Here is a 13,918-nt window from a genome sequence, read left to right as displayed (position 1 = left end):
AAAAAATAGTAATGAATATATTATTCTATAAGATCCAAAAACAAAAAGGTCGAAATATTGACGTGTAAAGGGTACGATTTTCACCTGTCCTTACACTACTAATTAGCATTATCGTGACTTTCGGTGAATTGGACACTTTTTGGCTGTGACGTCACAAGTTCAGCTACCATGTAAGAAACAGGCGGGAACAAGAACAGCCATACAGCGTCAGATTACGAATTCACGTAAGTTTCATAATTAGGTTGCTGCAATTATGCTGAGATTATGCTGAACTTGACATTATACATGTAGATGACATGCTGCCATACCCAATATGTTGGAACTTTCAGACAGTGAGTTGGATGGCAACCAATTAAACTGAAGATGGGAAAACGGGCTGGTAGCATTGCATTTCTAGTTTCTGAGCACTAATGAGAAATTCGCAGAATTAACAAATTTGAGGGTAAATGAACATAAATGTCTTTATGTGGTTGATGAACACTTTTTTTTATTCTTTATAGCTGAAAGTCAGTTTGCAATCACTTCCTTTACTCTACAGCGACATCTTATTCCATCCTGTCGTCGTTCAAAAATACGGAACGTATCAGTAAAAATGTTTACAAGCTATTTCATCGTTTGTGTCTTAAATAATATGTATGGCATATTTTGAATATCCATTCTGACCTACCGCATACTCGCGAATTGACGACATCGTGTCTTCCTTAATTATGTCAGGCTACCGACTTATCTAATGTAATCTAATTCCGCGGTAAGCAAACAGTTAAACATCTAATTACATAATGTACTGTGTTATCCATTGGATATTTTTTTTGCGTATTAACCCATGTAATATTACCCATCAGCCCTGTGCTTGGTTGTAAGTTTCAATTGTTTTAATTGTGACGTCACGCCTAGGACAAGTACATGACGTCATAGACTTGCGCACTAGAGTCAATAGGCGGCTTTTCACATTTCATGTTTGCATATAAATTGTCGTTTTACACGAACAAATGCCACAAATCTTGATTATGAGATAAAAGGATCTTACACTCTTTATCTTTTTATATGAAATTTATGAAACAAGGCCAAACAAGGCGCTAGGAAATGTTTGGTCGCTTTTGTGTCACCAAGTAGAGGATACAAAAGCAAATTCCCAATTCTGTAGAGGACTCGCACATTTCTCCACTTTTAAGATACATGCAGTAGGTAACAACAGGTGTATTCTTTTCTCGGTCTCCGACCTGGAGAGGCGCTCAACACACCTGTGTCCAGTGCTGACAGCAGGAAGTCAAAACACACCTTTATACCTGTGTCTATGTATGGCATCAAAGGGATGTCAGTAGATGGGAAAGGAGATACCTAATGTTAGTAAGTTCCATTGAACAAGGATGTCCTCTGGCTAGATAACGGGAGAAATTAATTAGGATCAATTTGAAGGTAAATACAGCTTCATACAAAGCGTAAGCAATGTCATAGATAGTGTAAAAAATCAGTACAATTACATCACCCGAGAAAGGAAGTTATACGCACGATCATATTTTGCACATTTTACATCTGATCAGGTGGTTTAATGATATCTTACTCGTATTTGAAAACGCTGTTTCATCTGATGAGTTAAGTGCAAGATTTTCTTTTGGTGTATATCTAAACTTCATAGATTGACTCGATTGCATAAAGGATAAAAATATGGAAACCGTCCCCTCCCCTTACCTCTATATATAATGGAGACAAGACAACTTATGTTATAAATAGTATTGCTGATTACTTTGCATAAATTATTGTACCGATGCATTTTTTGTCAATTTCAATCGTATACTTCCATATTGTAAATAATGGAGTTCAGTGCGGTTACGTTTGACTCAATTCTTTATCAAATTTGTTTTGTGTTGGATGTAGGAGTTCATCATACCTTCTAGCGATCAATTAAATAATATATATATATATATGTACAACAATGTACACGTATGTAAGTGTAGCCCATCCGTATTGTGTTCGGACACATCGTTTTCCTCCTCGATAGAAACACATTTCATAATTCAAATTGTAAAAATCGTCATTCATATGTTTGCAGCAATTTGCTTATTCAAATATATATATGTGTGGTACCTGCATCAGTTCGTGATAACGGTACATATCATTTAAATAACTGAAAAGTTCGTATATCAAATTCCAATAAGGAAGTTGTTGCTTTGGACTGCCTTGAACTTGTGACGTCACAGATGTGGGAAAGCCATATTGAGGCGTTCGCCGCTGAGGCAAAGGTTTGTTTTTCAAAAATCGCAATATCGCAGAAACGGAGTCCATCACGACGTTAACACTTCATCAACCTTTTATTGTATAATATCATTTTCATAGCGTTATATTGCAAATCATTCATGGTACACTTGATCCAAAGGTTAGGAATCAAAAGGTAGTTAGAAGTTGACAGAAGTACAAGTTTCCCAAATATTGCAAATAGGCAGCAGATTTATTTTTGTACCTTTTGTGTTCCCATATAGATGGCACAACAACAAATCCTCAAATCTGCAGGGCCTTCCCACATAAGTTGCCTCTTACGATCATGCAGTGGGTAACTGCAGGAGTACTCTTTATTCAATCCCCGACCTTTAGTGGTGATATTATTAAGGAAGTACAGAACTAAAATTAGGTTGCCACATGTGGACATTGAAGCAGTAGGATATAGAAGGACTATTTCCCCCTGAGCCTGCACGGGTCAGTCACTTGATATTCTTACATTTTTCTATGATCTAATATAAACTGATTTTCTTATTCGCAAATTTTAATTAAGAGTTCGCTGATTTATTTGCTTGCATGTTTTATTTATAAAATTTGCAGTTATTACAGAAATATGAAGTCGTCGCTGCAGATATGTCTGTATCAAGTTTGAATGAGGGAGCATACTAGCAATTACATAGGAGCTACATCCTCCTGTATTGTGTATAGTTATATATATTCCAGAGCACGAGTATGACAACAATTAATCCTGACACTTTTAACGCTTACATGTGCACGGGAGAGGCACGCACTGTGCAGTCGTAGCTCACGTGTACGGTGTGTGTGTGTGATTAATATCTTATCATTTACTTGTTGGACTTTTACTTCTCTCTGTGTTTTACAAATACTCTACTACATCAGGGCGAAACATTCGGTACATTAGCATTTTAAAGCTGTATGGACATCAATACATTATCCTTGTGTTATTTATGAGAACTTTTATCAATGGATTTCGATAAGCTTGTGGAAAGGTTGGGTGACTTCGGAAGATACCAGAAATTCCTATACTTTCTTGTATGCTTGGCTGTTATATTCGACGGGATATTTACAATCATGCCTGCTATTGTTCTGGCTGAGCCTAATCACAGGTTAGTAGGGATAATTAACGGTTTATAGGTACCGAGAATGCAAAGCTTTTGGGAACAACTGTATTCTACGGTTCTGCTTCTGCGGTATATTTGAGTTGAGGGGAATTTTGTTCAATGTTATTTTGATTTGTTTGTATCACCTTTGATTTCCTATTTGTCTCCTTTGGTTATAGACGTAATGTATATTACTGTGTCGGGTTTGCTTGCACCAGGGAATGTATGCCTGACAGTGGTGATGGGTAGGAAACGGTACACGGGTTAATTTATAGTGAATATTTGTGTTTCAGAAAGAATATCTTATTTCACTGACAAAGGGCAGAAGGGCAGAGACAGCATGCCAAAGGACCATTGCAAATATTTCATCGTGCATTTATTGGGTGGTTTATGTATTGAGGTAATTCTGGTCTTTTTTGGTGTCTTACGTCTTGGCAAGAGCCAAGGTTTAATGTAGACTGGTGCCTAGGGAGAGACTGCCGACAAAAATATGAAAACGTAAAGAAAAGATGTTTTATCTCAAGAGCTTTAGGACAGCAGATCAATTTTGGTATCTTCCATGTCCATTTAGTAGAAGACACGGAAGAATCCATCCCCGATTTTGTAGAGGGTCCACATAAGTCACCTTTACAGCATGCAGTGATACAGCGCGTCTATGCGTTTCCCGAACCTGCACAGGGAAGTTTTTCAACCACGGGGAAACACACTATACATATATGTATATATTTACATTTGCATGGCATTGTCACTATATAGCCTCTTTGAAAGCTGTGTCGTTGATGGGACTTTAATTACCATGCATCACGAGACAAAATTCTTAACGTATCAATACAAAACTGACCGGAACTACAATATCCAATATAAATAAACATGGCGGCTGCTGAAATATCGCTGGGCATTGTGAGATTTGACAATGTCATTGTAAATTTATGTGAGAATTAAAAAATAGAATATAAAACACTTTTATTACAACGAAAACAAGACCAAGGTTTGCAATATCGTACAAAATGCACATCGGTTGAAATCACCAATGCCGGCAATGGAAACAATTTTAACGCTCGTGTGTTACACTGCACTGGTCAACAGGTGTTCGTTACAAATGTCTGAAATACACATATTCTATAGACCTACTGACACATATGTTACAGACCTACTGATATGAGTTACAGCACACATAAACATTTCAGACATTTGTAACGAACCTGTGCTTCGTCGCAAGATCACTCACTTAAAACGCTATCAGTTTCACGCGTCTCGCATCTACGGTTCCTCAGTTTCATTCTGACGACAGGTCAAATAACGAGGCTGTTATAGAATCCACCGACTGTTGTCAGGTTCCCATACAATCAACAAATAAATTCACGCCTGGATTCTTCACAATATGAGCATAAATACCATACAAATACAGTTCAATGCTTAAATACACCACTTATAACCACCTAAATGAGTTTTTGGATATAATTCTTATTCAGTACCAATACATTTCTATTTTAGGTGCAAGATACCAGAGTATGAAAACGACACTTACATCGTCCAGAACGAAGGACATCGTCAGCTTATAGATATACACATACCACCCCCTACTGATACGAGTCTTAGATACGATCAATGTCATCTGTACTCTTATAACTCGACCACTGTCAAGTTGGATAATTCTAGTCAGCCTATCATTGGCTACAAAAGTGCATGTAGCGAGTGGGTCTATAGCTATGATGTCTTCAGGGAAACATTCACATCGAAGGTATTCAGTCAAACAAGCTGCTTTCTGGTGTTTCAGAAAAAGATGAGTTTTTATCAATTCATATTGCATCGTTTCAGAATTTACAAGCATGCACAGCTACCATGAACTAACTCTTAATTGCCAATAAAGTGACAATGACAAACATGGGCACATATAATCCTGCAATGTCTGTTGTATAATTATGAAACAATTGTAATTTACAGCATTCTCTTCCGTTATTTAATATTATACGATATACAATTATTGAAGCTTCTGATGGCATATGTAACCATCCTATATATATAGGTTATGTATTCCTTTATTTTGTTTCTATCATGTTTTTATAAAAAAAATCTTATTCCAAAACAGAGATTTTGTGATCAAATCCATGTCCTTGTCCTGATGATAAATTATACAAATATCATATTTGTCAATGATTTGAAAAAAACATATTAGAGACCGCAGTACCATTTCAGTGCCTAGGTTAAAGGTATGACGGTATCAAAAAACTTCAGTTCATCAAATTACAGGAAATAAGTTCAAAAAATATGTTTTAGCATAAAAACGATTTTATGAATTCGGACAAGATATTTTAGTAAATGACAATGTAAATTGCTTTTTTTGTTTATAGTATTCATAAATTTGTTTTGAAAGTTTAGCAAACAGTTTTGTCAGCATTATACGTTAATGGTTTTTGTTTGATTGGGTTGGTCTTATCGTCATATTAAAGGCTTAAAGGCAGGTCTAGATCTGTTATTGGTGCTTCTATGTCCCCATAAAAGAAGAAAGGGAAGAAAAGCGCAGTTAAGTTTATATCCCTTTGTGGCTTAATGGACCATTTAGCGTCTATTGTGTTGATCGCTGACTCTGGTATTGGTTTAGTAACAAAGTGATCCGCGGATGTTTTTGTCCTAATACATAAAGATCCTAGGTTTTTTTTATCACTGTTTATCATATAGTTGTTGTCTTTACATTGAAGTATACTTTCTATTCCTAGCATAATCTTGTGTGTGACAACGGGTACCAAACGGCATTGGCCAAATCACTTTATTTTGTTGGTGTGTTTGTCGGAGGTATCATTTTCGGCAATTTGTCAGATGCGTAAGTATAACCTGTCAAGTAGAAAAATAAACGTAATATTTTGGTTTGTAGTTAAAACCAATTTCCACTTTATAAAGAAAGTTTACCATGTGTAACATGTAGATTGGCGGTTAAATAGATCATATCGCATAGATAGTACAAAACGATAAACCCTATTCGATAGTTCTCGCAAATTCGCTCAACATGCTTGTTATCTGATATCTAAATAGCATAACAACATTCCTTGACATAATGTTTAGAAAAAAATATGTCAAATCCGTTCACATCATTATAAGGGATTTGCACATTTATATGTGTAAGATTAATATTTTCGATTGTGTAATATGGTCTAACAGATTTAATATTCATAATGCATTGCATGTTTTTCAATCGATCACTTACATTTGTATAAATTGGACCTAAAACCCAGGTAACGTCTCTGTTTTATTTTTATTTGTTCAGATATGGAAGAAAGACGAGTTTCTGCATGGCCGTGATATCACTACTGATTAGTACAGTTGCTTTGACATTGTCTCCATTTTACACATTTTTCGCAGTGTGTAACATCATAGTAGGAGCGTCTACCGAGGGTATATACATCACAGGATATGTGTTAGGTAAGTCTACCGCTTACTTCTGAAGAACTTCTGAAACTATCCTGTTTTTAAACTGTCATTAGAAGATGTTTTCCTTATTCAATAAGAATCGCAATTTAAATCAAGATTTTTTCCTCGCAATAGTTACCAGGTTTCTCACAGAAATAAAATTTCAATTACATTGTGAAAATATTGATTTAAATATAACGCTGAATTTTGTCACATACATATAAACAAGAGATCCAAGGAGAATCTTTGCGCCCACCATCAATGGAATTTTATCAGATTTACAAAAGATGATTGTTTAGGTTTTATTTTGTTTAATTTACTTTCAACAGCTAAAGTCATTTAAGTACGTGCCTTCATGTGTGTTGTGTATTAGTGCTTGTTTTTTTTGTGTAGGAGGCAATGTATGTTGGTGTATTAGCAGGTTTACTCTCAAGACAGAAAACAAAACTTATTTATTGTGAATCAAAGTTAAGTACAAACATGGACCCGACACTGCAAGTGTCGGGGATTGCGATAAGAATACAACTGCTGCTATCAACTGCATTTATCTTAAGAGACTATTGATATGGGAACCCCCAACGTAATTGGGGATTTGATTTTGTGTGCCCCCTACTTGGGGACGAAAAAGCAATAAATAATGTTTTGGGTTCAACGTCCTCGAAACAGCCAGAGTCATATGATAACAGGTGCCTAGGGAGACAACATCCAGAGTCATTTGATAACAGGTGCCTAGGGAAACAACAGCCAGAGTAATATGATAGCAGGTGCCTAGGGAGACAACAGCCAGAGTAATTTGATAACAGGTGCCTAGGGAGACAACAGCCAGAGTCATATGATAACAGGTGCCTAGGGAGACAACAGCCAGATTCATATGATAACAGGTGCCTAGGGAGACAACAGGCAGAGTCATATGATAAAAGGTACCTAGGGAGACAACAGCCAGAGTCATATGATAACAGGTGCCTAGCGAGACAACAGCCAGAGTCATATGATAACAGATGCCTAGGGAGACACCATCTTAAACAGAAAATATATAGGAAACGAAAAAGAACAAGAGCTAGTACACCTATTATAGCAAGCAGACATGTTAAATTCGCCAGATATTGAAAAAGAGGACGAAGCTAAAGCGTCACAGTTGTGACGGACCGTCAGCGGAGTATCGTGTGTTACCTTTATGTAAAAGAAACGTCAGAAGGCTTGTTTCGGACAAACAATTTGATTGGAATGTCATAACTAAACGCATTTGATTTGACCTCTATTCTTGTGAGTTATTTTTGTTGGTTCAACATACGAATTCCTAGAGGGAAAACTGACAAGGGTAAACATTTCCAGATGCACTGCAATGGCCACATCCATGACGTGTCGATGTCCGTATTTAGTACTGTAGGTGTATTTTAAACATGCAACACTGTATGGAAAACGACATGTATTTTAAGCCGTTTTTGTCAAATAATAGTTATGGAAATTAAAGAAATAATGACATCTGTTTTGGAATTCCTTTCAATGTCAGGAAACAGACTACATGTGTTTCAGGATTATCTTTATATACTGTAGCTACATCACCATATCTTTTTTTTGTATGTAAATGAAGTGATACTGGTGTTCTAGAAATAGTGCATACTTGCCAACATTTTTAAATTTCTATGGGGGAGATTCCACATGCTCTGATTTATAGATAAAAAATAAAGTGTTTTATGTATCTCCCTTGAGAGAAATTAACTGTTTAAACCTACTTTGAATTGTTCATATACAGGAATAGTTTAGCTAAATCACTTGTTGAAAAATTAAACTCTATACCCTTATTCAAGAAACCCTTCTCCTGCTCAAATTTTGATGCTGCACTTACAGAAATCCAATTATATGTATTCAATTAAAAAGTCAAATTCTGTCATTGATTATTTTTGAAGAGGTTTGGATCTGAATACTGTCTACAGTGTTTACACTGGACATTTTGATAATTTGACCTGATATAAGCTAGTTACCAGCAAGCTGGGTTTGAAGCTTGAGATTGAATACAGGGCCAGTAATTTCTGTAATGTCAAGTATTTTTTTTTCACTTTCTTCATATTACAAATAAAGTTATCTATATTGAAAGATTTCCATCTGATCCTGTAAAATGTCAAATTCTTTTCTCCGAGATAAGACATTCTATGAAACCTTTCTTCTTCCTCTCAGCTATGTGTTGAATTTGAAACTTTGAAAATACAAGAAAATATCTCAATTAAAAGTGACTATTTTTTAATTTATTACATGTACATTTTCAAATAATATGATATGACATATCAAGCAACTAAAGTTTTACACATTATTTGATTATATCTGTGTAGGCTTTATTGAATAACAATCAGTTTGTATTTCCATGATTTTGTACACACAAATTATAACAAATTAATATAACTTGTTTACAAAATAAAGCATTTAAAACGTTATGTACAAGGACTACATGTGCTGGCCTGGGCTCCTGAGTTGCTGGGTTTCTGTGTATTATAGCTCAGTTCAACTAACTACAGCAGCAGTGCCAGGGTAGTTTAGATTGCCATGTTTTTTCTTAAAATTGTCTCTGGATGACCATTTAATCAGAGGATCTAAATTTCCGCACAAAAAAACTCACCTTGAAACCCACCTTGAAAATATTAAGACAATTGGCCGAAAAATATCCCAAACGACACAGCCAGGGAAAATTGCAGCGAAACAATCTCTTCTGTTATGGTCAGCTTCCTTGCAATTGACACTTCTGGTTTTACATGTCTATCTTGTTGACTGATCAGAAGCAAGGACTTTTTCTGTGATATTATCATCTGAAGGAAGTTGTTGTTTCAGGGTGTCATTCTCTTCCTTCAACCTTGCACACTCTTCTGTAAGATTGGCACATGGAAATAGCATACAATATTATATATGATGAAAAGTATTTATCAAGAAATATCTAAACCTACCAAAGCTAGCTGTGACCATTTATTACTCCGGAGTGGTTATTATTACAACATTATAATTGTGATATCAAGTATTATAATGTCACAATCAATGGTTATGCTAATTTTGTTAGGAATAGCTGGTAATGATATCTTTTCCTTTTATCAAAAATCAATTTATGTTTAAAGCAGAAAATACCAAAAAAATAATTTATAAATTTGTAAAAGTCAAAAAATATATAAGCTTATAAAAATAAAGATAATTTTACTTTAAAGCTGCTGTATAAGTTGTAAAGGCTACAACTATGCATTTGTTTAATTTCTTTTATATTTCTAATACCAAAACAAGGGATTACTATTGCTTCAGTTTTGACAAATAGTTCAAGTATTACACTACAGTGACAGCTACTTAACATATGATTGTGTACTTAAAGTTATGTGTAACAACACATAGTTCAAATAAAAGAGGAATCTATTATGACGAATAAATATTGTAGATTCTGTCATGGATAACATTAGACTGCTTAATATTTAGCTGTTTAGTATCAATGTCTGTATTAAATTAACATAATACATGTACTTATCATACCTGCAAAGATACTATTTTGTCCTGAAGCTCTATTACTAGACTGGCTAGATCAACACATATATAAGCATGGTCCTGGGTACCCGTGATGCCTGTATACTGATCAAGTCGTACATCTACAAAATTGTTCACAGATGCGTAGAATATCAAAATGATCACCAACCCATCGAGTGGTATTGATGAAGTATCTATTTTTAACACCATCTTGTATCAGATAAAGCATTTTAGGTAAGATGAGGTTCACCTTATTAGTAATAGAAAATGTCACATTGTGGTCAGGGTAGGGGGCTAAGATAGATACTACTACATGTACCAGCAGTCACTATATTTATAAGTTTGCTTTTTATCAGTTTATAATTTTTTATAATATTTTTTTATTTATCAACACTACAAATAATTTCATATTTTTTTTTAATTTTGTAATGAATTATTACCTAAACCGCTGCCGGCACCTGCTGTATAAGTGCGTGCGTCACTTAATTCCACCTCCCCGGCAACATAGGGATAGCACACGTCGGATTTGTCACTGATTAGTTTGACGAATCTCCAGTCCCCAGGCCGGAACATGCTTAAGTCCTTAAAATGAAAATTCAGCGTTAGTTAACGCATTCATTAAATCTGTTGTTCAAAAGGGTTTAACGCAGTCGTTAGCTAACTCAAAAAGTTTATCACTTTCACGAAAACATTATGTTTTTCCTACAATGCACTAGGTTTGTTCAACCTCCTCCCACCATTCCCTCCCTTTCCATCATGGCTGCAAGGAAAGGAAGAAAATTATCACAGTTAGTGCAAGTGGATAGCAGGGCTACAGAGATGCCGGACATTGTGAGAGGCAGGCACTCTAATGAACTTTCAAATGTCCAGAAGCAGGACTGGATGAATATGACTTAAGAGGTTAATGCCCTGGGGGTCAGAAGAAGAGGTCAGGAACCGCTTGCGGAACATAAGTCGCTGTGCGAAAGACACATTTTCTAGTAATCGCCTCGAGCGACAGAAGACTTGAGGGGGCATCCACCTGCTGCGTTGAGTGTAGCAGAAAAGAGAATTATGGATGCGATGCAAGACACAGCATCATTAAGAGTGTGCTGTTACTCGAGTACAAACAGTTTTATGCTGACTTGTTAAACATTCATTATAGTGTAATAACAAATGAGAGCACTGCTGTATGGATGAAAAATAAAAGCCATTTTATATAAAAGATGTGTTTTAAATTGTTCGAAATTATACAATATAAGTACTTCAAGTACTTTTGGATCCAAGTTTTCATGTTTATTATAAATAAATACCTGTTATGTCTCTAACAACTTGCACGACACTGCCACTTGCCCCGAACCTCAGCGTGTAGACTTCCTGCTGCTCAACAGACATAGCATGGATTCTCCTGGAAACTTTCGTCTAATCTCATAATAAATTTGCTGGAAATAAAATGGACTGGCATCCAAAGAGGTACCGCTACCATAACTCTTCATCTGTGAAGGTCCCATCCAAGATCTTTTGGTGTCTATAAACACGTTCTTTCTTCTGAAGAGGCACAATCACTACTAGAGTTTTTAACTCTAAACCCGTTGTCAGTATAATGTGACCGGGCGGAATGCTGTGCACGGTGCCTTCGGCATGGTATTGCAATGAGATAGCACTATAGGGCCGGCGATCTAATACCGACTTTATAGTGTAATCTCATTGAAATACCATGCCGAAGGCACCAAGCCAGCATTCCTCCCGGTCACATTATACTGACAACGGGTGAACCAGTTCTTATCTTTCCCCTTAACGCCGAACGTTTAACAAGGAAACAACTCCAATTTTGGAGGACTTTTGAATGAACCGGACTGGGGACAGAACCCATTGCCTTCCTATACTGGGCTAACGTTCAACATTAAAGCAAAAAGTGAGGTATTGCCAAGCAAGGCGCTAGGAAATATGATGAGCCCGAATATTGCAAAGGGTGCAGCATGCTTATTTTGGTCGATTCTGTGTTCCTAAGTAGAGGGCACAAAAACAAATACTCAGTTTTGCAGGGGTTCCAACATTAGTCGGTTTTTACGATAAATACAGTTGGTGCTGTTCTCGATCACCGACCTGCAGGGGTGTCACCAAGTACTCCTCGCCGTTATACAGTACTCGGACATGCTCTCCTCTTCCTCTAAAAACTAATATTTAAGTATACCTCTTAAAAGGGTTATATGGTACCTTTTTCTGGGATGCTGCTCTCTATATAGGTGCATTAACTTGGTCGAAAGAAACAATGAGGAAGCGGAAAAAAATATATATCCAAAGCAATCACCCCATTGTCGTACACTTAGTGGGATACAACAGATATATTGTTTACCCGACCTTGGAAGGGAAAAACTGTAAATATACATTTTTAGTGGGACTCTAAATCAAGCTTTTTTCGCTCTTTAAATATTGTTCTTATGTAAGTTTTTGTTTCTAGTTTCTAGTTGAATATACTATAAGTGCAACAATTCATGTGCTAATCTATCAAAATTTGATAACACGCTAAATTTCGCGTCTGCTTAAATACGTACGTACAGCATGTCAGTGACAGGAAAAGAAATAGTGAACCGTATTTAAACCTGTTACAGGAACTTAACCTGCACGCTGTCTTTTATATTTTACAAAGGAATATAATTAGTCAAATACTTTATTTGTTATATCTGTTACAGGACTAGAACTTGTGGGGCCTTCAAAGAGAGCAATAGCCGGAACCTGTACCTGCTACTTCTTCGCTCTAGGTTTTGTAATCGTTTCCATGATTGCGTACTTTGTTCGTCACTGGAGATATACCGGAATTATATGTGCTGCTCCTGTAGCACTTATCCTATCCTACTGGTGGTGAGAATCGTGTTACACCAATTTGTCCTGCTGATATACATAATACTTTAGATGTGATATTGTGCCATCTGTATGACAGATGTTATCTTACTAGTAATGAGTACTATGTAAACGAGTATCGCGCCTGTAGCACTTATTTCTATGTAACCGGTGCAGATTCGGAGAAGTTATCGTAAGAGGCGACATATGTGCATCCCTGCAGATTCGGGAGTGGTTTCTTCCTTGTATTCTATTTAGACATCCTCGATATTCAGGGATTACTCTCACTTTCTTGTTCTACACCCCTGGAATATGTCATAGCAAAAATGAAGGCATGCGGCTAGCTATTGTCTCATTCACAAGGTGCTGCACATTAAGCCTTCAATCATGCTATGACACATTCCAGGGGTGTAGAGAACGAAAGTGAATATCGAGGATGCTATTTAGAGGACATTGACGAAATCAATAATAGACCTTATATATCCCATTGCATGTGTATCGTAAAAGGCGACTAATGTGAGTCCCCCCTGTCGAATCTGTTTTTTCTTCTGTGTCTTCTATAAAGGGGCACGGACGAGACCAACATTGATCTGCTCCCTCAATTGCAACACTTTTGATCTTTTTCTTTTGCTATCGTTTCTGTCTTCTTTTAAGGTCACATGAGATGACCTATGACAAAGTCTCAAATGACCTATTGCGATCGCCATTTGTCCGGCGTCGTGCGTCCGTAAACAATTTACATTTTCCACTTCTTCTCCAAAACCCCTGAACCAATTTCATTGAAATTTAGCAGAAACCTTCTATGGCCAAAGGTCAACCAAAATTGTGAATTATATGGTCCCCTGCAACCAGGGCCTGAGGGAGGGAGG

General features: G+C 36.5%; 1 protein-coding gene across 3 annotated transcripts in view; it reads left to right on the top strand.

The window, feature by feature from the left end:
- The window catches only part of LOC110467277 (organic cation transporter protein-like), a 33,566-nt gene that overhangs the window by 10,235 nt on the left and 9,413 nt on the right, over positions 1-13,918 (top strand). For 2 of the 3 annotated variants that reach the window (XR_002464837.1, XM_021524338.1), the window contains exons 3-6: positions 4,830-5,076; positions 6,053-6,156; positions 6,598-6,752; positions 12,902-13,070. Coding sequence is in view for 2 of the 3 variants with exons in the window: in XM_021524338.1 (XP_021380013.1) it covers positions 4,830-5,076; positions 6,053-6,156; positions 6,598-6,752; positions 12,902-13,070 (675 nt within the window). In the remaining variant the exon portion in view is untranslated. Of the gene's footprint in view, positions 1-3,014; positions 3,342-4,829; positions 5,077-6,052; positions 6,157-6,597; positions 6,753-12,901; positions 13,071-13,918 lie in introns of those variants that run through there. The other variant, XM_021524339.1, reaches the window with a different exon arrangement.

Source organism: Mizuhopecten yessoensis, unplaced genomic scaffold, assembly GCF_002113885.1.
Source record: "Mizuhopecten yessoensis strain PY_sf001 unplaced genomic scaffold, ASM211388v2 scaffold11169, whole genome shotgun sequence".
Lineage (NCBI taxonomy): Eukaryota > Metazoa > Mollusca > Bivalvia > Pectinida > Pectinidae > Mizuhopecten > Mizuhopecten yessoensis.
The sequence above is the reverse complement of the archived record's forward strand: the minus strand, read 5'-3'. Positions and strand labels throughout refer to the sequence as shown.